We start from the raw sequence: 26,568 nt of genomic DNA, 5'->3' as shown, positions 1-26,568 counted from the left end.
TGTATAAGGACTTTATTAGGGAAAATGACTATGAGGGAAAATGCCTGTGAGAGAAAATGAGGAGGAAGCTAGAGTATGATGGAAGTCTCAACCTGGGTTTGGAAAGTTGAGAGGGAAGAGAAGTTGAGTTGGAAGTGTCCTAGAATGCCACACCATCTAAGAAAACCTTTGCAAGCCTATCAGGGGTTCCTTGACCCAAAGTCGGCCATTGGAGGATTCCCATGATCCCAGGAATTCCTTAGTCTCCCTGCCTCTTTCAGTCATTGGCAAGGAGCAGCCTGTGGGAAGCATAGTCTCAATACTACACAAAATCCATGCACAACATATTTTGAACACTGCAGCTATGGCCATTGGTCATAAAATTATCATTTTAAATACTCAATATTCATTTAGTTTTACCCACTTATTTCCTGTTTTTGTTGCTCTTCATTCACTCCTGCTTACCTTGCTGATATCCGAGATCATTTTTCCTGCCTGAAGAATGACTCTATTTTAGTGCCAATTGGTTACTGACAAATTTTGTTTTATTTCAACTTCATTTTTGGAGGAGATTTTCACTGGTATTGAGTTCTAAATGACTAGTCATTATTTGTCTTCATCACTTTAAAGGTGTCCTTTACAGTCTTCTGGATTCCTTCCCATCTAGTAAAAAGTTAATCGGTCAGTCCCATATTTGCTCCTTTGAAGATAATATGTATCTTTTCTCTCACTGCTTTTAAGATTTTCTCTCTGTTGATTGTTGTTTGGTTGGGCTTTTTCCTTTAGAAATCTTACTATGATGTGCCCAGGTACGGTTTCTTTTCATTTATTCTTGTGGTGTATAGAGCTTGAAGCTGTGGATTAATGACTTTTTTTAGTTTTGGGAAATTCTTGGCCAATATCTCTTCAAATATTGCTTTTGCCCCTCCATATTCTCTCTGTCCTTTCCTGCTGAGACTCCAATTACAGTCTGAGATGGCTCTCTCACTCTTTTTTTTTTTAATGTTTATTTATTTTTTTTGAGACAGAGAGAGACACAGCATGAGCAGGGAAGGGGCAGAGAGAGAGGGAGACACAGAATGTGAAGCAGGCTCCAGGCTCTGAGCTGTCAGCACAGAGCCCGACGCGGGGCTCGAACTCACGAACTGTGAGATCGTGACCTGAGCCGAAGTCGGACGCTTAACCGACTGAGCCACCCAGGCGCCCCTCTCACACTCTTATCTATATTTTCTAAACTTTTATCTCTCTGCTTCAATCAGGAGAGTTTTTACTGATCTTCCAGTTAATAATTTATTTTGCTAAGTCTAATCTGTTATTAAAACAATCCATTGAATTCTTAATTGCAGTAATTAGAATGCTATAGTTCTATTATTTCCACTTGATTCTATTTATAGATTCCAGTTCTCTGATGAAATTCTCCATCTCTTCATCTAATTTTCTTGAACATATAAAACATACTAATTTAAGTCGGTGTCTGATAAAGCTATGTGGGGAAATACGTTCAAGAATTCCATATATTTACATAAATGGCTTAGAAAAAAGTTTAGGGTGGAAAGCTGCCACCACGGGGCGAAAGCGTCCAAGGTTAGCTAGCGAGATTATTGTAATGGAATCACGCGTAACTTGTTATATCACCTGCAGGAAATTACTTTCCATCTGGTGCCAATATACTATTGTGCTTTGATCACAAACTCCACTTGCCCCCCCCCCCCACCCTTTGCTTCTTACACACACAAGTTAACAATTACTATCTGATTGTTCTCTTCATGTTCACCACGTGTGTAAGATCTTGTTTTCTTCACATCACCATGTGTGTAAGATCTTGAGAGCTCAATACGCAGACAAGAGCTTTGTTTGGGGCTCTTGTCTCCTCCCAGACACTAGTCTCTCTCGTATTCAATTCTATGTCTGCTCTCTTGCTGCACAAGAGAGAACTCCAGACTCCTAGTCTGTGACAAAGCTAGTTTGTGGATACCAATGGGTTAGTTTCTATTGTCTGCTTTCTCTTGGTTTTTGGTCATTTAGTCTTATTACCTGGCATGTCTGATAATTTTTTACCCAATGTTGGAAACTATGAATGAAAATTTGTAGAAGCTCTTCATATTTTCAACAGAGGATTTAATTTTCTTCTGGTAAACACACAGAATATAGGTAGATTACCTACTGATCCAGTTGTGACTGGCCTGGTCCCTGTTTCTTCTTTCTCCTAAGTGTAGTTTTTCTGGGCTGAAAGGCTGGGGTGTTTCCCAGGCCTCTTCTTGATTGGCAATCAAATTTAAGTTTTGTCCCTAAAGCCTTGTGAGAGTTCCACATCTCTGCTTAGCTTTTTAAGCAGTTAGCAACTACTTTGGTCTTGATTTCTCAGTGTCTCATCCTACATATGTGCCGCTTAGAAGTCAATGATTGCTTTAAGGAGAAATTGTGACAAGAAGGTCAGGTGCTTCTCAGAGTGTAGACAGTCTTTTCTCAATCTGTTGAACCTAGACCCTCATGTCCTGTTTCAGGCGTTCACCTATGCCTTCATACAGTGGCTTTTATTCCTCCAGCTTTTTTGTTTTCTTCCTCCAGATTTTATAGGTATTCTTAGGCGGAGGTTAGTCTAACACTAGTTACTCCTTAATAACCAGAAGCAGAAGTCCAGCTCTGTGCTTTTAACCCTCCACTGTTGTCCCTCCCACCAGTCTCTTTTTACCCTCACGTAGTATCAATTTCTCAATAACAGTAATGAACATGATAGACCCATATTGGAACAAGTACAGTTAAAATAAAAACCCATAAAACATATAGTTCCTGGTATCAGATATTTTCAGATACTTTATATTGACAATGTTTAGGAGCACCTGGGTGGCTCAGTCAGTTAAGCATCTGACCCTTGGTCTCGGCTCCGGTCATGATCTCACGATTTGTGAATTTGAGCCTCACATCAGGCTCTGCACTGACGGCACAGAGCCTGCTTGGGATTCTCTCTCTCCCTCTGTCTCTGTGCCCATCCCTGCTTTCTCTCTCTCTTCCTCACAAATAAATAAATCAACTTAAAAAAAAAAAAAAAAGAGGAAATGTTTAACTACTGCATTAAAATTAGTTCTAAAGAAACAAGTAACTTTAACATGGTTGACCACAGCTATTTGTTTGCTCTCTCCTAATACCCTACTACAATGACAGTAAAGGAATAAAAAACGAAATAACCCACAAAGAAAGCATGAAAAGCAAGCATTTCTGCCCCCTCCCATTCCCATGATATATGGGAATAATTAAAAGAAAAAAGCTTACAGCAAGTCTGTACGCAAGATGTGATTCTGTGACATTTCAAATTAAAATAAAACTGACTTCCATATAAAATTATGTTCCGTCCTCAGTCGGTCAACATGTTACCAACTGTTTTATGTTAATAGCAAATTTTCCATTTCTCCACAGGATAGCTATGACTTCAAATTCAAGAAAAATAATTTATAGATAACTTGTTATAGGAGCAAATCTTTCTGTTAATTTTGAGAAAATGCAGGAAGGGAAAAAAAGGGGGTGTACCTGAAAACAGCCCTTCACATTAAAACTAAACAATAAAGCAAAAGCCTACTATCCACTTCTATCTATCAGACACATCGCTTCTGCACCTAGTGAGATTTTAAAATGATTCAAATCTAAATTCCTATAAATGGCAAGTTTTAATGAAAACAGTGTCAGAACCATAACACTGCAATAATACAGGTATTATGAAAATGTTTTCTGTATTCAAAACCTGCAATTCTCAAAATGAAGGGAGGATTTACATGATCACTTGACTAGGATAGCTGTAAGTAATCCACTAGCACGCATTGAATAAGTACTGAGACCGCAGTAGCAGGGTTCAGTAAAATGAATGCAAAACACAGGGTGCAATTTCATTGCAATTTAAACTAGTTATTTAAAATACATGAGTGAATATAGATACAATTTGGATATACATGCAGCACAGTTAATAGCTATCAGGTAGCTGGAAAGACGAGAGGTAGGTTCTTCCGTCTAGAAAAACAGGAAAAATTAACTATGATGTACTAGTAGACAATTTTCTATGAAAGTATTGGGAAGACATTTATTCTTTTGGCAAAGCACAGGAAGCTGGATGAACTGTACTTTACACTTGGGAAGAAAAATAAGTTTCATGTCAGATGCAAGTCTTGCTATAATCATGTATGCATTTTAAATCTATAACTCAGTTATTTTGTAGTTAAATATAACAGAATTAATTATTCTGATGCAGCGGCTAATTAACTTATAATTACCTCTATTTTTTCTTTTGTCCAATTACCCTAAACCTTACGATTCCTGACATTTTCCTCTCCACCTGAATTATGTGTTGTTATTCTTCATTTTTTAAAAGGAATACCTGCTAATGTTATGTCCTGAGCCTCTAAATTTATTGCCAGAAAAAAAGTACACAACAGCAATCTTTGTTACATTATCTGTAAGTTATGGCTTAATCCAATGAACAATCCTTTGTTAACTTCATCAAAAACCCTTATGAAACACACACAACATATCTGCAAGACACTGAACTAGGTGCTGAGAGAAATGTAAGTTCAAATAAGAGAGTCCATTTTTTTCAGTTTCAAAGAGGAGATAAACGAGCAGTTTCCTCATTCATAAAATGAAGCTAATACCCAATTCATAGTTCCCTGGAGAACATAATGTCATCACTTAGCACAATGTCTAGCCCTTGATAGCTTTTAATAAATGGGAATAGATATGCTGCAATTGCTACTCCGTCTCTACTTTTACAACAATAGTAAGTCTAAAATTATAATCCTTGGAATTACACATTTTGGCATTTTCTACATATCCATCCACATGGAAAAAAAAGATCATTTAAATAAACTATTTATTAAATGACAAACTAACATTAAGAAACTTTACAGAAAACCTTTCAAACGGTAAGATACTAAATACTTTGAAAACAATGATATTAAGGCATTCTAAAAAGTCACAAAATTTTTTCTGCAATACCAAATAAATAACATAATTGCTTTGTTTAATGGATACCTAAGAGGCAAATACCAATCACTGATCTCTGAGTAGTTGCTTTCTCATTGATTTACAGAACCATATTATCCTTCAAGTGAAGGAATATATTAGTCACATATTTTGGAATATTAGTGGAATGACCCACTCAGTAGTTATTTCACTCAATAATCTTCTAAATAAAAGGTGTTTTTCTGGAGTTCTTTGGAGGCAAAGGGACAAAGATACATTACAAGTTATTTTTTAAGAATTAGTGGTAACTAGAGGAGGCTGGCTGGCTCAGTCAGTTAGGCATCCAACTCTTGATTTTGGCTCAGGTCATGATCTCAGTGTTTGTGAGATTGAGTCCCACATCAGGCTCTGTGCTGTCAATGGGGAGCCAGCTTGGGATTCTCTCTCTCTCCTCTCTCTGCTCCTTCCTCTGCTCATGTTCTAACTCTCTCAAAATGAATAAATAAACATTTTTAAAAAGAGTAGTAACTAAATATAAAAATGGAAAGATATATTAATTAACAGGCAATTTAAAAATCACAATTTTTTAACAAACATAAGAATATGTCTAATCTTACTAGTAACAGATCTATATTTTAAAATAATAACATGTCATGAATAGACACTTCTCCAAAGAAGACATCCAGATAGCCAACTGACACATGAAAAAATGCTCCACATCACTCATCATCAGGGAAATACAAATCAAAACCACAGTGAGATACCACCTCACACCTGTCAGAATGGCTAACATTAACAACTCAGGCAACAATAGATGTTGGCGAGGATGCAGAGGAAGAGGATCTTTTTTTGCACTGCTGGTGGGAATGCAAACTGGTGCAGCCACTCTGGAAAACAGTATGGAGGTTCCTCAAAAAACTAAAAATAGAACTACCCTATGACCCAGCAATTGCACTACTAGATATTTATCCAAGGGATACAGGTGTGCTGTTTTGAAGGGACACATGCACCCCAATGTCTATAGCAGCACTGTGAACAATAGCCAAAGTATGGAAAGAGCCCAGATGTCCATTGATGGATGAATGGATAAAGAAGATGTGGTATATCTATACAATGGAGTATTACTCAGCAATCAGAAAGAATGAAATCTTGCCATTTGCAACTACATGGATGGAACTAGAAGGTATTATGCGAAGCGAAATTAGAGAAAGTCAAGTGTCATATGACTTCACTCATATGAGGACTTTAAGATACAAAACAGATAAACATAAGGGAAAGGAAGCAAAAATAATACAAAAACAGGGAAGGGGACAAAACATAAGAGACTCTTAAATATGGAGAACAAACAAAGGTTACTGGACGGGTGTGGGAGGGGGGATGGACTAAATGGGTAAGGGGCATTAAGGAATCTACTCCTGAAATCACTGTTGCACTATATGCTAACTTGGATGTAAATTAAAAATTTAATTAAAAATAAATAAAGGCAATGAGATATTTAGAAACTGTTTACAGAATAGGGTAAAAATAGAGATAGAAGCAAAGAAAAATAAAGATAAAAACCATACAATTTAAAAAATAATAAATAAATAAATAAAATAGTAACATGTCATTTTTGCCTACACAATTTGTTAAGGTTGAACAAAAATAATATCCTACATTGATAAATATATTAGAACGGCACTCAAATATTGCTGGTAGAAATTTAATTTGATGCAACTTTTCTGGTGGCCATTTTGACAATGTGTTTCAAAAGCCTTTAAACATGCATATGCTTTGACCCTACATTCTACTTCTAGAAACATATTCTAGGAAAATAATCATGAATGAGAATATAAATAAGGTATAAGCATATTACATAATTTTCAGTACTGAAAAACTAAAAACAACCTAGATAATGGGGAATTTGTTAACTAAAGTATGAGTCATACAATCAATCATTACTATATAGTGATTATAATACAACCATATGGAAGTAAACAAGATATCACAATATTAGAATACTATGCATCTTTAAAAAAATTTTTTTAATGTGTATTCATTTTTGAAAGACAGAAACTGAGCACAAGCAGGGGTGGGGCAGAGAGAGAGGGGGACACAGAATCTGAAGCAGGCTCCAGGCTCTGAGCTGTCAGCACAGAGCCCGACATGGGGCTCAAACTCACAAACCACGAGATCGTGACCCGAGCCGAAGTGGGACACTTAACCAACTGAGCCACCCAGGCGCCCCTAGAATACTATGCATCTTTTAAAAATGAGAAAGTTCTGTACATATCAAAACAGAATTATCTATATATTGCTAACTAAAGACAAGTTATGTGCAGAAATGTGTATATGGCATACTGCCATTTCTGTAAAAAAAAAGAAAAAAGAAAAAATTACATATACATATTTGTTTCATTAAGCATATATTATATCTGGAAGACATAAGGGAATACCTACGGAAAAAAGAAATGAGTATCTAGAGACAGAGTAGGAATATATTCTTGTATACTCTTGTGTACCTGTGGATTTTGAATCATGTGAATATATTTCTATTTCTATAAGTAAAATAATGTCATAGAATATTAAATAACATAGGAAGGAGTTCTGCTTTCAATTAAGCTAAGTAAGTTCCTATCAGACCAACCCTCCCTTAGATAACTATAAACTTGGGATGTAATACAAACTATCAGGCACCTGCGTGGCTCAGTCGGTTAAGTATATGACTTTGGCTCAGGGCATGATCCTGAGAGATCATGGGTTTGAGTCCTGAATCAGGTGAGCTTGAGCCCCACTTGGGTGAACACAAGCCCCACTTTGGGTGAGCCCCACTTCTCTCTCTCTCATTGTCTCTCTCTCCCCCTCCCTCCCTCTCTCTCTTTGCCCTCACTTGCACCCTCTCTCTTTCTCAAAAAAAAATACAGACTACCTGAAGGTTCTTTCCAGTGAACAAAAGCAGGAAAATTCTGGAGGGGGACATTTGGAAGATGGGATGAAACACAGGATAAATTTCCTATTTGTGTTCTGGCTTTAGCTCAAGGGAAGGCCACAGTCAATGCTGTGCAGTATTGTGCAGGTATTTACAGAAAATCTCCGTCTATCTGGCTTGAAGAACCAGAGGTCAACCACAGGTACTAGAAAGGGAAGGAGGAATCCCATAAAAGACGGAGTTACAGAGAAGAACCCCCAAATTCTGTGGAAAAAAAAAAAAAAAAACCTGCCCAAATCTCCATCTGCTGTGTGAATCGCCATGTGAGGCAGTTTGCAAGCAGCTCAGCTAAAGATGAAAGAACTCAGCTGAAATTTGAGTTGCCCGCCCGTTGGGTTTACAGATTGAGTACAACCAATTACATTGTCTGCCAAATCAAGAGTTATTTCTTTTTAGGTGAATTTTGGTGGTTTGTGGCTTTCAATGAATTAGTTCATTTCCTTTACTTATTGAATACACTTAGAGCTGTTTGTAGTATTCCTCTATTACCTTCCTTATTGTGCTGTGGTTGATAATGATATTTCTCTTCCTGCCATATAACTTGTGTTGTTTTCCTCTTTTTCTTTGTCAAACTGTCTACAGTGTATCAATTTTATTGCTCTTTTCAAAGAACCAGCTTTTGGTTTGATCAATTTTCTCCACTGCTTTGTTACTTTCAATGTTATTGATTTCTGCTCTTGTTTTTATTATTTCCTTACTTTTCCTTGACTGGGATTTTTGTTTGGTTTGGTTTGTTTGATTCATTTTGTTTCCTTTCTTTTTTTTTATTTAAAAAAAATTTTTTAATGTTTTTTTTATTTTTGAGAGAGGGAGAAACGGACCACAAGTGGGGGAGGGTTAGAGAGAGGAGACACAGAATCCGAAGCAGGCTCCAGGCTCTGAGCTGTCAGCACAGAGCTTGACGTGGGGCTCAAACTCACAAACCAGGAGATCATGACCTGAGCCCAAGTCAGACGCTTAACCAACTGAGCCACCCAGGTGCCTCCATTTTGTTTCATTTCTTAAGGTTGAAAGTTTAAGTATATTATTGATTTAAGACCTTTCTTATTATGTTCTGTGAGCACTAAATGCTATAAATTTCCCTGTAAGCACTACTTTTGCTGCATCCCATAAATTTTGGTATATTCATTTTCACTTCATTCCACTCAAAATATTTTCTAATTTCCCTTGAGACTTCTTTTTTTGACCCACAGATTAAAAGTATGTTGTGCAATTTCCAAGTATTTGGGGACTTCCCAGATATCCTTCTAAAATTGATTTTTAATTTAATTTCATTATCACCAGAAACCATCCTTTGCTCACTGTTTCTTTTAAATTTGGTAAGATTTGTTTTATGACCCAGGATATGGGTAATCTTGATGTTTGATGTGCACTTGAAAAGAATATATGTTACGCTGTTGTTGGGTGGAGTATCCTATAAATAATCAGTTAGATATAGTGGTTGATGGTTATTATTCAGGTTTTTTATTATCCTTGCAGATTTCCTGTCCAGTGGTTCTTCTGATAACTAAAAGAGAAGTACTGAAGTCTCCAATTATAATTATGAAATTGTCTATTTTTCCTTTCAATTCTGTCAGTTCTTCATGTATTTTGAAGTTTTGTTGTTAGATGCATATATATTTACCAGGGAAACATAATAAGCCTAAAATAACCTTTCTTTGATTATGTAGTGTCCCTCTTTCTCCCTGGTATTTCATCTTGCTCTAAAGTCTAATTTGTCTAAGGGCACCTGGGTGGCTCAGTCGGTTGAGCATCTGACTTAGGCTCAGGTTTGTGGGTTCAAACCCTGCATCAGGCTCTGTGTTGATAGCTCAGAGCATGGAGCCTGCTTCAGATTCTGTGTCTCCTTCTCCCTCTGCCCCTCCCTGCTCACGCTCTGTCTCTCTCTCTCTCTCTCTCAGAAATAAATACATGTTTAAAAAAATTTAAAAATAAAAGAATTATTATCCTCTCAAAATTATACAGTGCTTCAGTCATCTCAGAGGAAAAAAAAGCTTACAATATCAGTTTACAAAATTTCAGTTTAATAAAACTATATCTCTACTAAGAATAATTCCCCTCAAACCAGATTTTATCATATCCACATTATACCTAGACAAAATATAATTTTTCATTCTGATATTATTCCAATGATAAAATTACCTTTGTGCTTATTCAGAAGCTTGTAGCCTTCACAGTATCTGCCTGGTGAAAGCATCATCTTGGCTGTGTCAAGATAAGAGTATGTTGCAGCAAAATCAAACTCCGTTTTACCGTCCCACCAACCTTTCTGCTTAGCATAGTTTCTCAGGTCTGGATGTTCCCGATCAATCTTGGTTGTTATAGAAAGCTGATTAGAAATATTACGAACTCCCTCTATTTTCAAAGAAGAACAAGGAAAGGGAAGAGAAAAATCACATTTAACATACTGTATTTATCTGTACATTATAATTATTAACCACTATTTAAATGTGAATATAGACTTCTCATCTATTACACACTCAAAGAGATAAAAGAATTACTTAAAAAAAATTTTTTTTAAGTTTATTCATTTTGAGAGAGACAGGGCATGTGAATAGGGAAGGGGCAGAGAGAAAGGGAGAGAGAATCCCAAGCAGGCTCCATACTGTCAGGACAGAGCCTGACACAGTGTTCAATCCCACAGAATGTCAGATCATGACCTGAGCTGAAGTCAGACACATAAGTGACTGAGCCACCCAGGCACCCCCTAGAAGTTACTTTTTAAGAAGTAGTCATAAATAATATTAGAACAGAAAAATAAGACTTTGCAAAATATCATGGCACTAAGTTATAACAAATTTTCAACTAAAAAACAAAACAGGTGGGAGGGAGGGGAGGGTGGGTGATGGGTATTGAGGAGAGCACCTTTTGGGATGAGCACTGGGTGTTGTATGGAAACCAATTTGACAATAAACTTCATATATTGAAAAAAATAAATAATAAATAATAAATAATAAAAAACAAAACAGAAGAAACAATAAAAACCAGTTCTAAAGAGATCACAGTAAATAAGAGATCACGAAAAATGAAAATTGATGAATGTTTTAAAACAGATTTAGAATAACACTCTGACAAGTAGAAATCAATTGCCCCCCAATTAGAAAATAATAAAATGTCTAAATTCACTTTTATATCTGAACAAACACACAGGCAAAATATAAAATGAAATGTCCATCAAAACTGGCAATGACTTATTTTGAAAAATAACATCCAAATCCTCCAAAGCTCAAGGCTACCTTCATGAAGACTTTCTGAATTTTTCCAGTCCACAATTACTTTTCCCTTCTCTAATTGTTCACAGCATCTATGTGCCTGAATCATTCATGCAACATGTAATATTTTCTCATGTGTACCTTATCTCCCCTGTAAAACTAGGAGATCCAGGAGGTAAGTACATAGGAAGTACATGATCATGCTTAAGCACAAGACTGTACTCTAATGAAAGAATATTGAACTGAGAGTCAGGATGGAAAGATTTAAATTCTAAGCCTTTCAATCACTGCCTTGAGTAAATCACATCCCTTTTCTGGATTTCCTCACTTTAAAAATGAAAGGAATATTTGATCACAAAGAAACCACGAAAAACATGTAAAGCATCCCAAAACAATCAAATTGTGTTACTTTACTCAGTGTTTATGCTTTACTATAATATCAACATATTCTTTCCAACCCTAATGGACAGACACAAATCCCCAGCAACACTCCCCTTGCCTTACCTCCTTATGCATGTGTGATCAAATTTTTGAGTTCAGCCCAAAGGTAAATGAGGAAGAAATGGCAAGGGGTTATTAAGTGGAAAAGTACTATAAAACAGCCAAGAGCAGCTGCACAGAAAATATATACAGGTTATATAAAATTAATATCATAATATGAAAAAGAGATATCATCTTTTCCTCTTTTTCAGGAAAGTTTTTTATAGTGCTCTTTCACTATTACATTCTTTCACATTTTTTTTTCATTTCCCCTGCACTTTAACCCTTTATTGCACTGGATTATAAATCTTGAGAAACAATTAAATGCAACGTCTACAGTTAAGGGGGTTATTTTATTAATTGTAAAACAAATTAAAAACAAATTAAATCATGAGAAGTTGTCCATACCTTGTACTTTTTCTGCTGCCCAGTACTTCCCTGCAGTCTCCAGAATCCAGGCTTCTTTCCTATCAGCTATCAGGAAACTGTTGTGATAGCTGAATACCATCCTACCCTCTGAACAATTTCCACCCTGGCCATATTTTTCTAATAGATCAACGATGACATTGAGGGCTTTTTCAGCTGTATCAGCTCTTTCAAGGCCAAGTCTAAAATAAAAATATTAAAATAAATCAGATTAAAATAAATCTCCATTATTTTTCTTAAATAATTTCATGCACATGAGATTTTATTTTATATTCAAAATAAAAGTTCTTTTTTAAGAACTTTATCTGTTTTAAGTTAACAGATAAACTGAAATCCAACTTTAAAAAAAATTTTTTTAACGTTTATTATTTTTGAGAGAGACAGAGAGACAGAGACAGAGCACAAGAGAGAGAGGGGCAGAAGAGAGCGAGAGACACAGAATCTGAAGCAGGCTCCAGGCTCCAAGCTGTCAGCACAGAGCTCAGTGCAGGGCTCGAACTCACAAACTGTGAGAACATGACCTGAGCCGAAGCTGAATGCTTAACTGACTGAGCCACCCAGGCACCCCTGAAGTCCAACTTCTAAGCCATTCCTTCTGAAGTCAGTTTGAAATCATGAAAATAAAGTTTTTGGAGTGAAATAGCTCAATGTTAAAATTCCAATGTGGTAACTTATTGCCAAGTTGCTTTATCTCTGTACCTCAGGTATCTCATCTGTAAAATGAGGATAATAATATATAGTCCATGAGTTACTGTGAGAATTAAGGTCTGATAAAGTATATTTGGTATTTCCAATAAACCATAATTTTCAACTCCTTCTCTCAATGATATTTGAGTCTTCAAATTACATGCCTATATGGGCATACTTTGGAGATAATGCAGGAGCAGTTACAGGCCACTGGAATAAAATGAATATTGCGAAAAGTGAGTCAAATGAATTTTTTGGTTTCCAAGTGTATATAAAAGTTATGTTCACACTATACTGTAGTCTATTAAGTATGCAACAGCATTACGTCTAAAAAAACAATTATATACCTTAATTTAAAAATTAATTTAAAACTATTGCTAAAAAATGCTAACCATTATCTGAGCTTTCAGTAAGTTATAATCACTGATTACAGATCACCATAAGAAATATAATAATAATAAAAAGTTTGAAATAGTGTGAGAACTGGGGCGCCTGGGTGACTCAGTCAGTTGAGCGTCCAACTCTTGGTTTTGGCTCAGGTCATGATCTCACAGCTCATGAGTTCAAACCCCACATCGGGCTCTGTGCTGACAGTGCAGACCTGCTTGGGATTCTCCCTCCCTCTCTCTGCCCCTCCCCCACTCATGCTGTCTCTGTCTCCCTCAAAATAAATAAATATACTTAAAAAAATACACAAATAAAAAAAATAGCGCAAGGCACAAAAATCGTGTGATACCAAAATGTGACACAGAGACACAAAGTGAGCAAATGCTATTGTAAAAAATGGCACCAACAGACTTGCCTGACACAGCATCGCCACAAACCTTCCATTTCTAAAAAATGCAATATCTGTGAAGTGCCATAAAGGAAACCATAATAAAGTGAGGTATGCCTGTATTCTAAAGCATTTTAACACAAACTATGAAGTATCGACATCCCCAAAATGGGACAAAAATAGGAAAATAAAACTGGCAAGAGTTATACCGAAATTAAAATTTTAGACATGGTCTATACCAGAAAAATATAACTAAAAAATAACCTGACAAGATCCATGCCCAGTAGCGCCTCTTCATCACACACTTCTTCTCTTCCCCATACAGCTTCATTCCCAATGCAAACTCCATGCTCGTTGGCTCCCATTTCTGCCCCCCATAACCAAGCTGGGCGACTGAGGACAACAGCATATGTTTCAGGAACTTGATCAATTTCTATGTAAGTACACTGTAAAGAAAGGCATAACAACAACCATAAAACCAAAAAAGAAAAAGTTACCAAACTCTAGAATCCTAAAAATCAATCAGAAGACATGTCCGTTATGAAATAAAGTATAACTAACTTAAAAATTTCAATAATAAAGTCATTACCCTTACAACATATTCAGAATTGACCCTAAAGCTTTTATTCATTCAAATATTTACTAAGCATCTCCTCTTATAAGGTACTCTGCTAAGAGATATGTTAGTTACAAAGATGAATTAGATACAGATCTTGCTTTCAAGAAACTAAGACTTGCACATTAACTAAAATATAACAAAATGTAAAGCATAAGGGCTGTGAAGAAAAATAAAAATGAGGTGCTAACGGAAGCTCAGTAGAGAGATAGTTTCTAGTTGTGAAATCTTGAAACATTTTGTAGAGGAGGATGTATTGAGTTGATGCTTAAGGGAGGAGACCTCAATCTCAGTGTCTAGTATTTCTTAATTAGTGACCTAAGTCCCATATGTTAGCCCTTACATACAAGAGAATTGCTTGTATGAATTACATACAAGAGAATTAGGTAGCATGTGAAAGTCAACCATCTGGTATGTCCACAGTAGTGAAAAGAATAAGAACCACTGGCTTCAGAACAGGAGAAATTTAAACATAAAGAGAGAAAGTGGAAAGGGACCCATGATGAATAGTCTCAGCAAAAGAAAAAAAAAATTTCCCTGTATACAGAAAACATCTTATTTAATATATTTTATTATTATTATATCAATAAAATGAAATCTAAAAAATATATGTTAGCAATAAAAGCATAATGTGAAACTTTAAGTTCCGTGTTGAATGGGTTTTTAATAAAAAATTTTTAAAGGATCGTTTAATTAATGTGTATACTACCGAATGATTGCATAAAATGCATATTAATAATGTAACCACAGGGCCCCATAAAACTTTTTTGATATTAAAACTGTTATTTCCAGAGATTGGAATGACTTTCTCTATTCTACACCAATCAGAATCCTTTCTGGCCATCAAACTCCAGCTGAATCCCAGCTCCTGGGGAAGCCTTCCTCGATCTCTAGTCTGAATTAATTGCTCCTTCTCTATGGCTGACACAACTTGGGGCTCTTATTAAAGCATCCCACTTTATAATGGGGTTAATTACGTATACATCCTATTCCTCTACTAGACTCTAAGCTCCTGGAAGACAGAACTAGCCTTGACAGCAGGCGTTAAATCCTTGCCCTATTTGACATGCTTGCATATGATAAACATTCAAATATTTGATCAAAGAATCAACAACTATTTCTATTGTTTTTTCAACTTCCTCCAAATCACTGAAATAAAAGACCAGAAGTCTAATTCTGACTCAAATTATTTTTCAAATTTAAATTCTTGAATTTTTAACTTCTAGAGTCTCTGCCAAATAACTAGCTAATTAAAAAGCTGCTTATGATACTTTTAAAGAAAACTATTGCTAACAAAACATGTACTTCACCTACCTGAAGATGTTCTCTCAGGTTCTCATGAACTGCAGCAGGAAAATAAACTACCTCCTGTACTTCATCACACAATCTATCTGAATTTTTTCCAAAAATAATCCTGTTATCAACCGTTGCTGGAGGTAATGCCACAAAAGTATCACAGGAACAAGGTTCCATTTTTTAAAAACTAAAAAACATATAGAAGATTCAAAATAAAAAGGGAGAAACATTTTTAGTATATACAAAACAAAGAGTTTTACTTGACAACCAAGGGATGTTATTGCCATATCAAATAAAGAGTGTTCATTAACGTTTTAAACTTTATACTGCACTACAAAAATCTGTAAGAAAATGACTTGGGAATGAATCTTGTACTACAAGAATCAATAAGAAAATGACATTACAAGTAACTTCTTCTAGTCTATAGGTTAAATTTATCCTCTAAGATCTTTCTCTCCCGAAGTTTTCCCTGAATCTCCTTTCAGTATTTCCATATTTGGGAACCCATGCACTTAACTCTACTGCTATGAAGACTATATTTGTGTACGCCTATGAGTTTCCATACTTGTGCACATATATGAGTCTCCTTCTGGACAATAAGATCCATGAGGGTTGGGAGCGTGCTTTATTAATCTTTGTATTCTCATCACCTGAAGTTATGAAATGTCCCAGTATTTCCTCAAAGGAAGGAAGGGGTCTCCTTTGAGCTGGAGAAGAATACACCCAGATTATAATACTGAGAAGACTGAAATTTTAAGACTCACTGATCAGACAAATACAAAAACATGTCAATCAAAATACCAAACTGTTGATATGTCTAGGAAGAAGTTCACATACATAACTTATAAATCCTGATTGTAGAATTTAGTATCAAGATTGTGTCTTCATTTGTAATTTGGAAAACCCGAAATCCTCAGTTTTGGTAGATCATATTTGCTTCCAGAATGGACATACTGTTTTAGAGTTTCCTGCTTTCCCTTATTTTATAATGCCCAAACTTTAGAATGGCTTTACACAGATACTAGCAGTTTATTTTATTAAAAAAAATTTTTTTTGAGAGAGAGAGAGAATTTTAACCAGGATCCATGGTCAGCGACCCTGGGATCAGGACCTGAGCAGAACTCGAGATTGGATGATCCACTGACTGAGTCACCCAGGTAACCCATACTAGCAGTTTAAAAACAAAAAGTAAGTTTAATAAATGTTTCATTCAAAAGAAAACAAGTGACTCAAGTAAGAAAGAAACACATTCAGCCTGAAACTCCTAACACTTTACTCTTTTCTTGTTATTTAAAGAGAAAAGTCACGATTGCTGCTGTTCTTTTCTGTATAAATTTCAATCTTTATGTCCTAGGTCACTTTCTATTTGTGTTCCAAAGTTAATTATACCACTGCATGACCTTGGCAAGCTATTCAATCTCGAACTAAGCCTTCTGCCTCATCGGTAAATATCTCAGGAGGTTGTTATTAGAATTTAAAAAGACAGTGTGGGGGCGCCTGGGTGGCTCAGTCGGTTAAGCGTCCGACTTCGGCTCAGGTCATGATCTCACGGTCCCTGGGTTCGAGCCCCGTGTCGGGCTCTGTGCTGACAGCTCAGAGCCTGGAGCCTGTTTCAGATTCTGTGTCTCCTTCTCTCTGTGACCCTCCTCCATTCATGCTCTGTCTCTCTGTCTCAAAAATAAATAAACCTTAAAAAAAATTAAAAAAAAAAAAAAGACAGTGTGTAAAGCGTTTTTGCACAGTGCAAGGAACATATCAGACACTCAAATGAAAGCTGTTATTATTGGGCAGAAGAGTATATTTCTCATAAAAGGCTTATTCTTGTTATCATACCCACCCCCTCCTTGCTGAGGATTTGGTTGGTGGATCCCCTACAGCAAAGCAGCCATGTCCACTCAAAACCCTGGAGTCTGAAGGGCCGTCAAAATGCGCTAGATGATCTATGCTAACTGGAGTCATACGAGAAGCTAAGGAAACACGCCACCTACTTAGGAAAACGCCTAGCACGTTTAGAAGGGGATGGCTTGAGAGTCTTTATTAACTCCCAGTACGCATTCATCATCAACAAATGTTTAGGAACATCTTTCTGAACCAGGCACGGTACAGCTGAGAATCCTCGCTCTTATGGAGTTGACATTCCATTTTATATGCTTTAGTTCCCCAAGCGTTTTTAGAAATATCACATCGTTTGATCCACCCGATCCGTACGTACTACAGTTTGGACGAGAAGTACTATTTTCAAAACGCAGACGAGAAAACTCGGTGCGGAGAACTTTATGTACCTGGAGTCAGAGTTCACAGAATAAAGAGGACGAACTTCAAGCACCCCTTGCCACCCAGCACACACTCTGCACCCCAGCTGGCGGCGCTCAGCCCGCAGCCGGTTCACCCCAGACCCGGGGCCTCTCCCGGAGCCCCTCGGTCCCGCCGCGCCCCAGCGCGCGGCTTCCCACCTAGCACCACAACTTTGCACGCCACACCCCCGTTCACGCCCCTCACCTGGTCTAGGAACTACCCTCAGTGAAAGGGGTTAGGGGTGTGCTAGGGCGGGCGGAGGAGCTAGCGGACGGAAGCTGTCACCTTTGACCGCGGAAGTTCCCGCTGCCACTGGAGGCGCAGTTCCGGTTAGGCGGCAGTATTTGTTTACGTTGTTCACAGTTCCAGTGGCCGCCGGCCCCAGCTTAGGCTTCAAGATGGGGAAGTCTTTTGCCAATTTCATGTGCAAGAAGGACTTTCATCCCGCCTCCAAATCCAATATCAAGAAAGTGAGTAAGGGGAGCCGGGTAGGGTTCTGGCTCTTGGCGCCTGGGATCCCCAGGGCTGGAGGTGATGAAAGTGGTTGTGTCTGTGGGATTTCTGGAACAGTCGCCACTTCCCCAGGCCTGACACCCTGGTCTTCCCGCCCCTTTTTCTCTGCTGAGAAACTCGCTAATAAAGCTGGCCTCGACGCTTATTCTCCATCAGCCGGGAGGCGGGCAGCCTTCGTCTGCCCGGTCGGCTTGTCATCTAGAATGTGTAAATCTGTAAGATACGAAGTATGATCATATGGTTCCTCGTTACTTTCTCAACTGTTTTTGGTTTTGTCTTTTCGGATCACAGGGATCGTGGCTTCTGAGCTCTGCTATCCTGTACAAAGGTGATTCCCTGTTTATTTAAGATAGCTCTTAAAAGGGAAATAAAGGCACCTCTTCCTGTCTTTATCCCACCCGATAATGTAGCGTCTGCCTGGTGAACTCTTTGAAGTTTGGCTGTTTATTTTACTTAATATTTTTTTAAATTGACGTGTATACAACGTTACATTAGTTTCCGATATACAACGACGTTTGGCTTTTTTAAAAAATTTTTATTATCGTTTTTTTAAAGTAATCTCTACACTCAACGTGGAGCTCTAACTCCTGCCCAGGAAATCAAGAGGCGCTTGCTCTACCAACTTGGTCAGCCAGGCGCTCCCAGCACAGTCACTTTTAGCCCTGAGATCTTACACAAATACTTAATATCCTTTATCCTCAGCCTCCTAATCTATAAATTTAAAATGAACAGTATCAGTTGCCTTGACTTGTGAAATTGTTATGAGGACTAAATAAGCTGGTATAGATAAAGGCTTGAAACAAAGTACCACATAGAGGGATTGCTCAATAAAATGTTAATTTCTCCTATACACATACTTATTTTTAGCCTGCTCCTAAAATGCATGTATTACCCAGAGCTTCATCCTTGGCCTATGCCTTACTTTATATGCTTTCCCAGGCAATCACGTCCAATTTCATGGTTTTAACTACTTCTTTACTCAGGACTCTCACAGTCTCACATTTCTTCTCCCAGCTTGGGGCATGTCAAGACAACTATATACTGGAAATTATCATCTTGACATGTTACAGGCATCTCAAGCTCAACATGTCTGAAATGGATATGTCTTTCATTCAAAATCTGCTCTTCATTTTATACTTCCTATCTCATGAGTAGGAAATAGAGGTGGTAACACACATCCTGTCACCCAACCCAGAAATTCAAGATATATCCCTTTTCCGTTACCCCTTTATCTAGGTAGCTAATAAATTCAATTTGTCTTACCTTCCAAATATTTCGAATTCATCTCTCCTCTTTATCACTACTACCTGTTTTTTAGCTCAGACCCTCATCATCTTCCACCTTAACTATTAAATTTCCTAACAGGTTTGGTTTTGGGGGGGGGCTTTGTTTGTTTGTTTTGGTTTGGTTTTTTTGGCCTCCAGTCTTGACCCCTCTCAAATCCATTCTCTACATCGCTATCAGAATAATATTTTTTATTAGGCAACTTTATTGAGGTACAATTCACATACTAGACAATTGCCCACTTAAAGTGTACTGTTCAGTGGTTTTTAGTATATTCACAGATTTGTGCAATCACCACCACAAACAATTTAGAATACTTACATCATCTCCCCACAAGACCTGTATCTGTTAGCAGTTATTCTCCACTTGTCCTTACCACCATCCCCGCCCCGCCCCCATCCCGAGGTAACCACTAACCTACTTTATTTCTGTGGGTTTGCCTATTCGGGATGTTTCCTAAAAATGTAATCATGCAATATATGGCCTTTTGTGGCTGGTTTCTTTCACTTACCATAACAGTTTTGAAGTTCATCCATGTTGTAGAACGTGTCAGTATTGTATTTCTTTTTATGGCTTAATAATTCCATTGTATTGATATAGTACATTTTATGTATCCATTCATCAGTTGAATATTTGCGTTGTTTCCATAGAGTGATCTTTTGAAAGCACAAATCTGATTGCTTGGCTTCTTAGTAAAATACTACAGGATTAAATCCTAGTTATCTGGCTTCAGTTTATTTTTCCTTCTTCATCCCCTATTGCTACTCTCTTACCTCAGATTTTACACTCCAGTAATATTAAACTACTTAATTCTTATTTTGCACCTTTCGGCCTTTGTCTGAGTTTTTCCCTCTGCTAGTACTATCTTACCGTGTTTTTTTCCTTGGCAAATTTTGATCCTTTTCAAAACCCTGCTTGACATGTATGGTATTACTTGTGTAGAGGGTTATTTGTTGAAGCAGAGTTTGTAATAGCAAAAGATTGGAAATTTCCTAAATGCCCATCAGTACAACAGGAGATTGGTTAAGTAAATGATGGGATAGCTCCACAGTAAAATGATATTCAGCCCCTCCTCCCTCCAAAACCAAGAAATTTGTTTTTAACTGACCTAGGAATGATCTCTATGATACTCAATTTTATTTTATACATATTCTGTGTATACATGCAGTATATGTTACCATTTATGAAAAGAGTGAGAAAAGAATGTGTATGAGATATATATATATATACACACATGTATGTATATATATACACACACATTGTTTTCTGTATATATGCATTAGAACATCTTTGGAAGGATATAGAAGAAATAATATCATTGGCTGCCTATGAATATATTTACTTAATTTAAAAATTAACTTCTGGAGCATCTGGGTGGCTCAGTTGGTTAAGCGTTGCATTTTGGCTCAGGTCATGATCTCGTGGTTCATGAATTCCAGCCTCACTTCAGATCTTCTGTCCCCCTCTCTCTGCCCGTCCCTCACTCATTCTTTCTCTCTCTCTCTCGCAAAGTAAATAAATAAACTTTAAAAAATATATTGGTAAAAAAAAATTAACTTCTAAAAACCAAAACTTAGGCACCTGGGTGGCTCAGTCGGTTAAGCATCTGACTTCAGCTCAGGTCCTGATCTCATGGTTCATGAGTTTGAGCCCCACATCAGGCTCTGTGCTGTCAGTGCAGAGACCACTTCAGATCCTCGCCCCCCCCCCCCACCCCCTGCTTCTCCCTTGCTCTCTCTCTCTCTCTCAAAAATAAATAAAAATTAAAAAATAACAAAATAAAAACCACAACTTGCTATAAAGTATTCCATTATACCAGCCTTCCTCCCGTCCTCTAAAGTTAATCACCATCTTGTTCTATTTCTTTATCTTGTATGTATTCCTATTATCCAGATAGCAAACTTTGTTATCACTTACACAGTTCATTTTTTTATTCTGAAATAGCTTAAACATACTTTTTTTTATTAGCAGATTCTGAGCATTTTGAAGGCTAAGAATGTGTTTTATTTTTATTCCAGTCCATGATACTCAGTATGTATTTAAGCTCTTGAGCAATTGAGACTGGTGAAATAACATTGTAAAATCTAAAACCTTAAATAAATGATAGTTATTCTGTTAGAAATGCCATGTTATGATTAGTGTGTTACTCTCCCAGGCAGTGACCCCTTGCATGTCTTTGTTGCAACTGTTTTCATTTTGAGCTGCAGTGAAAATGCCAAACATGTGCTTTTTACTGCCTATCCCAAGTGTAGGTTTTTCTTTTGTAACATTACATTGGTAAGTATGAAGTCAGTGGAGAAAACGTTCAGAAACTTATCCCAAAAGAAATTTTTGGTATATTCTGTCCCTGAAGAATTCTTTTCATTTCTGTTTTGCTTTCACTTCCATATGAATTCCTACTTGTCCATCTCAAACTGTGTCCCCTTGGAACTTTCCTATTTCATCACTACTAAAATACTGGTGGGGCACTTGGGTGGCTCAGTCAGTTGACCTTCGAAACTCTTGGTTTCGGCTCAGGTCATGATCTCATGATTTGGTTCAGTCTTAGCACTCATATTGCAGAGCCTGCTTGGGATTCTCTCTCTTCTTCTCTTTCTGCCTGAATGAGTGAGTGAGTGAGTGAATGAATACATACATACAGGCATACACACATACAAACAAACTGGTAACTCCCCCTGTTTTGTTTCTAAAATTAACTAACGGCAGCCTTGTCCCACACCTATTTGCCCCCACAGTTAATGACATAATTTTATCAATGTAAGTATTTGTCCTCTAATTCACCTTCTTAAAACCTAGCATGTTTAGAAAGTTTTGTGTGTGTGTGTGTGTTGTTTTGTTTTGTTTTTGAGAGAGATCGCAAGTGAGCTCAGGGCAGTGAGAGAGATGGAGAATCCCACAAGTGGCAGAGAGAGGGAGAGAGAGAGAAAGAGAGAAGCGCGGCTCACCAGAAGTGAGGCACGTGCTCACCCAAAGCAGGGCTTAAGCTCACACGTTGTAGGACTTGAACTCAACGAACCGTGAGATCATGACCTGAGCTGAAGTCAGAGGCTTAACAACTGAGCCACACAGGCACCCATGGATAGAAGGTTTTGACTTGCTCTTTATGTTGAATGATTGTCAAATACTGTGTCCTTTACTGTAAAGGCAGTTGGAAGGCATTTGATACCTTTTCAGTCTAGAAATAACCTGATTAAGTATCCTTGCTTAAGTTGTGTGGGCTTTTTACCTCCACCGCATTTATGATTTTAAGGATTTCATGTAGGGATACATTCAGCCTGTGATATTGGTGCCCTTGAGCAACTCCAAGGCATTTCATGCATCTCTCTCTTATCTCTGTTTCCTCCCTTGTCTCTTCCCTTTTTTCTGCAACTGCCTTTCAATTCCTTTTCTTTTTTTCTTTTTCTCATCCTCCATTTCTCCTCCATTGGCATTTGGGAGCATTGTTTAATCCTACTGGCTGTGCCTTGGGTGTTTTCTTGACTAGACATACTCCATATAGAAAGATTATCATTCTCTTCTCCGAAATAACACAGAGACTAAGTGCAAGAAGCTGTTGTACCACAGGTACTTAAAGTGGTTCTTAAAAAATTTTTTTAATGTTTATTTATTTTTGAGAGACAGAGATGGGATGTGAGTGGGTTAGGGGCAGAGAGAGAGGGAGACACGGAATCCGAAGCAGGCTCCAGGCTCTGAGCAGTCAGCACAGAGCCCAATGTGGGGCTCGAACTCACGAGCTGTGAGGTCATGACCCAAGCCGAAGTCGGATGCTCAACCGACTGGGCCACCCAGGCGCCCCCTAAAGTGGTTGTTAAATTTGATTTTTTCCTGAAAGCTAGCTATTTTGAATAACTAGATTTTTTTTTTCTTTTTTTAAGTTATTTTTTTTTTAATTTACATTCAAGCTAGTTAACAAATAGTGTAATAACAATTTCAGGAATAGAATTTAGTGATTCATCACTTACATGTAACACCCAGTGCTCATCCCAACAGGTGTCCTTCTTAATGCCCCTCTCCCATTTAGCCCATCTCCCCACCCAAAACCCCTCCAGTAACCCTCTGTTTGTTCTCTGTATTTAAGAGTCTCTTATGGTTTGTCCCCCTCCCTGTTTTTATGTTATTTTTGCTTCCCTTCCCATATGTTCATCTGTTTTGTATCTGAAATTCCTCATATGAGTGAAGTCATATATTTGTCTTTTTGTGGCTGACTTATTTTGCTTAGCATAATACACTATAGTTCCATCCACATTGTTGCAAATGGCAAGATTTTATTCTTTTTGATTGCTGAGTAATATTCCATTATATATATACATACACACACACCACATCTTTATCCATTCATCAGTTGATGGACATTTGGGCTCTTTCCATACTTAGCCTATTGTCCATAGCACTGCTATACACATTGGGGTGCATGTGCACCTTCAAATCAGCACTCCTGCATCCTTTGGATAAATACCTAGTAGTGTAATTGCTGGGTCATAGGGTAGTTCTATTTTTAATTTTTGAGGAACCTCCATACTGTTTTCCAGAGTGGCTGCACCAGTTTGCATTCCTACCAGCAGTGCAAAAGGGTTCCCCTTTCTCCACATCCTCGCCAACATCTGTTGTTGCCTGGGTTGTTAATTTTAGCCATTGAATGTGTAGATTTAAGGACCTGTACCAAGGTACAAGTCAGACTTTTCAGTTGTCATCTTCTGATGATGTCATTATGACCAAAATAGATTATATTGTAAACTATATACAATAACATTTTATATTTTGTTATAAAATACGAGCAAACTTTCTGTTTTAATTTTTTACTTCACTAATTAGGTATGGATGGCAGAGCAGAAAATATCATATGATAAGAAGAAACAAGAAGAATTAATGCAACAATATCTTAAAGAACAAGAATCATATGACAATAGGTAAGAAATTTCACTATGCTGGTGTTTTTAGAATGATCAGTTGCATGAGAATGATCCCTTACTGAATCATGTATTAAATTAGCTTTTTTGAATTGAATACCCCAATGATAGGATTCTATTTCCTGTGAACCCTCTTTGATATCTGTACGTGGCCACTTTTTCCAACCTTACCAATAATTCACATAAAATATACATTGATGTGACTCCATATACAGGTTATGAGGAAGTCCCAACTTAGGTAAAGCTTGGAAGAACAATAAAAGTCTACACTTGAACTACTGACACCTCTTACAGAGATATTTCTTTAGTATACACTGAAATGAAAAGATGCATAGGACACCATCAAAAGTAAAGTGTCTCTACTTGACCTGGATATCATTGCTCTGTTAATGGCAGGATCATAACTAGAGTTCTTTGTTGGTTTATTCCAGCACAGTGCCTCCCGTTTAGCTCTTGTCATTTTGTGTTTATATTAGCAAGTCTAACTCTGAAGCTGGTTGCTTTTGGTTAATCAAACAGGTGAATAGTGATGTTTTAATTATATGGACCACACTGTCTGCAGCTCAGTTCTGTTTTTCATCAAAATATAGAACATAAGTAAAGTACTACTAGACTATTACTTAATATTCTCTTTAAAATCTAATGTAGTGTCGGGCACCTGGGTAGCTCATTTGATTAAGATTCCGACTCTTGACTTTGGCCCAGGTCATGATCTCATGGTTAATGAGTTTGAACCCTGAGTGGGTTCTGCAGTGACAGTGCGGAGCCTGCTTGGGATTTATCCCTCTCTCTCCCCCTGCCCCCTTGCTCTCTCGCTCTCTAAATAAAAATAAACTTAAAAAAATATATATATATGTAGTGTATCAAGAGCAAAATTATAGAAATAAAACTTCTACTTCAATTAAATACTTTTCACAATAATTCTATTCAATCTGGTTAACTTTTATTGAGTACCTCCTTTGGTGCAAGACAATAAAAGGCCCCTTTGTTATAGGGGCCTGTAAAGTGGGATATGTAGTTTGTCTCTGCCCTCAGGAATTCTCTCGTAAGGGATACGTACATATAGTTCAAAGCTGAATATAATAACGATGTATTAAAAACACAAGTTTTAAAAACAATAGCATGCTAACATAGGACACAGTAATTCCATTTGGGATAACAAGGTAAGACTTAATGAAAGAACGGACATTTGAGCTGAACTATGAAGAATGTTAAGGATTTAGATCCATGGTTCTCATCTGAAGTCCATTATCCACCCCCCTCTTCCCCCCTCCCCTGCCAGGGGACATGTGGCAATGTTTGGACACGTTTTTGATTGTCACAGCTCAGATGTTGGATGCTACCAGCATCTAGTGGGTGGAGACTAGGGATGCTGCAGAACAACCTACAATGTGCAGGACAGCCCCACACAACGAAGAATGATCTGGTCCAAAAGGTCAGTAGCACCACTGTTGAGAAACCCTGATTTACATATAGTAAAAGCTTATTAAAGATCACAGTGGGAAAGTAGAGAGGTGTTCGGGGAAACAGCCTATAGTTGCGTTAGGCTGATAAAGAGATAGTGGAGGTGAAAAAGTGGCTTTGCAGCAGATTATACTGTTTATTCTTTTTTAAAAAATTGTTTTTTAATGTTCATTTTTTGAGAGAGAGACAGAGCATGAGTAAGGGGAGGGATAGAGAGAGAGGGAGACACAGCACAGAGCCTGACACGGGGCTCAGACTCCAGGACTGCGAGATCATGACCTGAGCCAAAGTCGAATGCTTAACCAACCGAGCCACCCAGGTGCCCCATACTGTTTATTCTTGATCTTAAAAAAAGTTACTTTACTCTCTTTGTAATTAAATACTTGAAGCCATGCAAATAATCTATTTTTCCTTGAACTTTTGTCCACTAATTTAGCATTTATTGGTGGATACTGCCTGCATTAGTTATTACCATGGTATTCTAATGGTGATTTTCTATTCCTCTCATTCCCTCTACATTTTAAAATTTGAATTCCTCTGGAAACAAGAATTTTCCCTTTCCCTATTTAGTTATTTATTTAATCATTTATTTCTATCAGTATGGACTCAGATATTTATTTAATGGGTTATAATCCAGGGGCACCTGGGTGTCTCAGTCGGTTAAGTGTCTGACTGCAGCTCAGGTCATGATCTCACAGTTCCTGGGTTCAAGCCCCGCT

General features: G+C 37.5%; 2 protein-coding genes across 4 annotated transcripts in view; one reads left to right on the top strand and one right to left on the bottom strand.

Moving 5' to 3' along the window:
• Positions 1-17,962, bottom strand: part of SCRN3 (secernin 3) — a 31,288-nt gene extending 13,326 nt beyond the window's left edge. The window contains exons 1-6 of one of the 3 annotated variants that reach the window (XM_042997347.1): positions 17,886-17,962; positions 17,224-17,668; positions 15,405-15,573; positions 13,739-13,920; positions 11,995-12,194; positions 10,037-10,249 (exon numbers count right to left, since the gene is read on the bottom strand). In XM_042997347.1, the coding sequence (XP_042853281.1) occupies positions 10,037-10,249; positions 11,995-12,194; positions 13,739-13,920; positions 15,405-15,563 (754 nt within the window). In that variant the 5' untranslated portion in view covers positions 15,564-15,573; positions 17,224-17,668; positions 17,886-17,962. Of the gene's footprint in view, positions 1-10,036; positions 10,250-11,994; positions 12,195-13,738; positions 13,921-15,404; positions 15,574-17,223; positions 17,718-17,885 lie in introns of those variants that run through there. The other 2 variants (XM_007074561.2, XM_042997348.1) reach the window with 2 other exon arrangements.
• Positions 17,963-18,006: 44 nt separating this feature from the next.
• The window catches only part of CIR1 (corepressor interacting with RBPJ, CIR1), a 43,204-nt gene continuing 34,642 nt past the window's right edge, over positions 18,007-26,568 (top strand). The window contains exons 1-2 of the mRNA XM_007074564.2: positions 18,007-18,151; positions 24,291-24,385. Coding sequence (XP_007074626.2) covers positions 18,080-18,151; positions 24,291-24,385 — 167 coding nt within the window. The 5' untranslated portion in view covers positions 18,007-18,079. The remainder of the gene's footprint in view (positions 18,152-24,290; positions 24,386-26,568) is intronic.

This window comes from Panthera tigris, chromosome C1 (assembly GCF_018350195.1).
Source record: "Panthera tigris isolate Pti1 chromosome C1, P.tigris_Pti1_mat1.1, whole genome shotgun sequence".
Lineage (NCBI taxonomy): Eukaryota > Metazoa > Chordata > Mammalia > Carnivora > Felidae > Panthera > Panthera tigris.
This window is presented reverse-complemented; position numbering and strand designations above follow the sequence as displayed.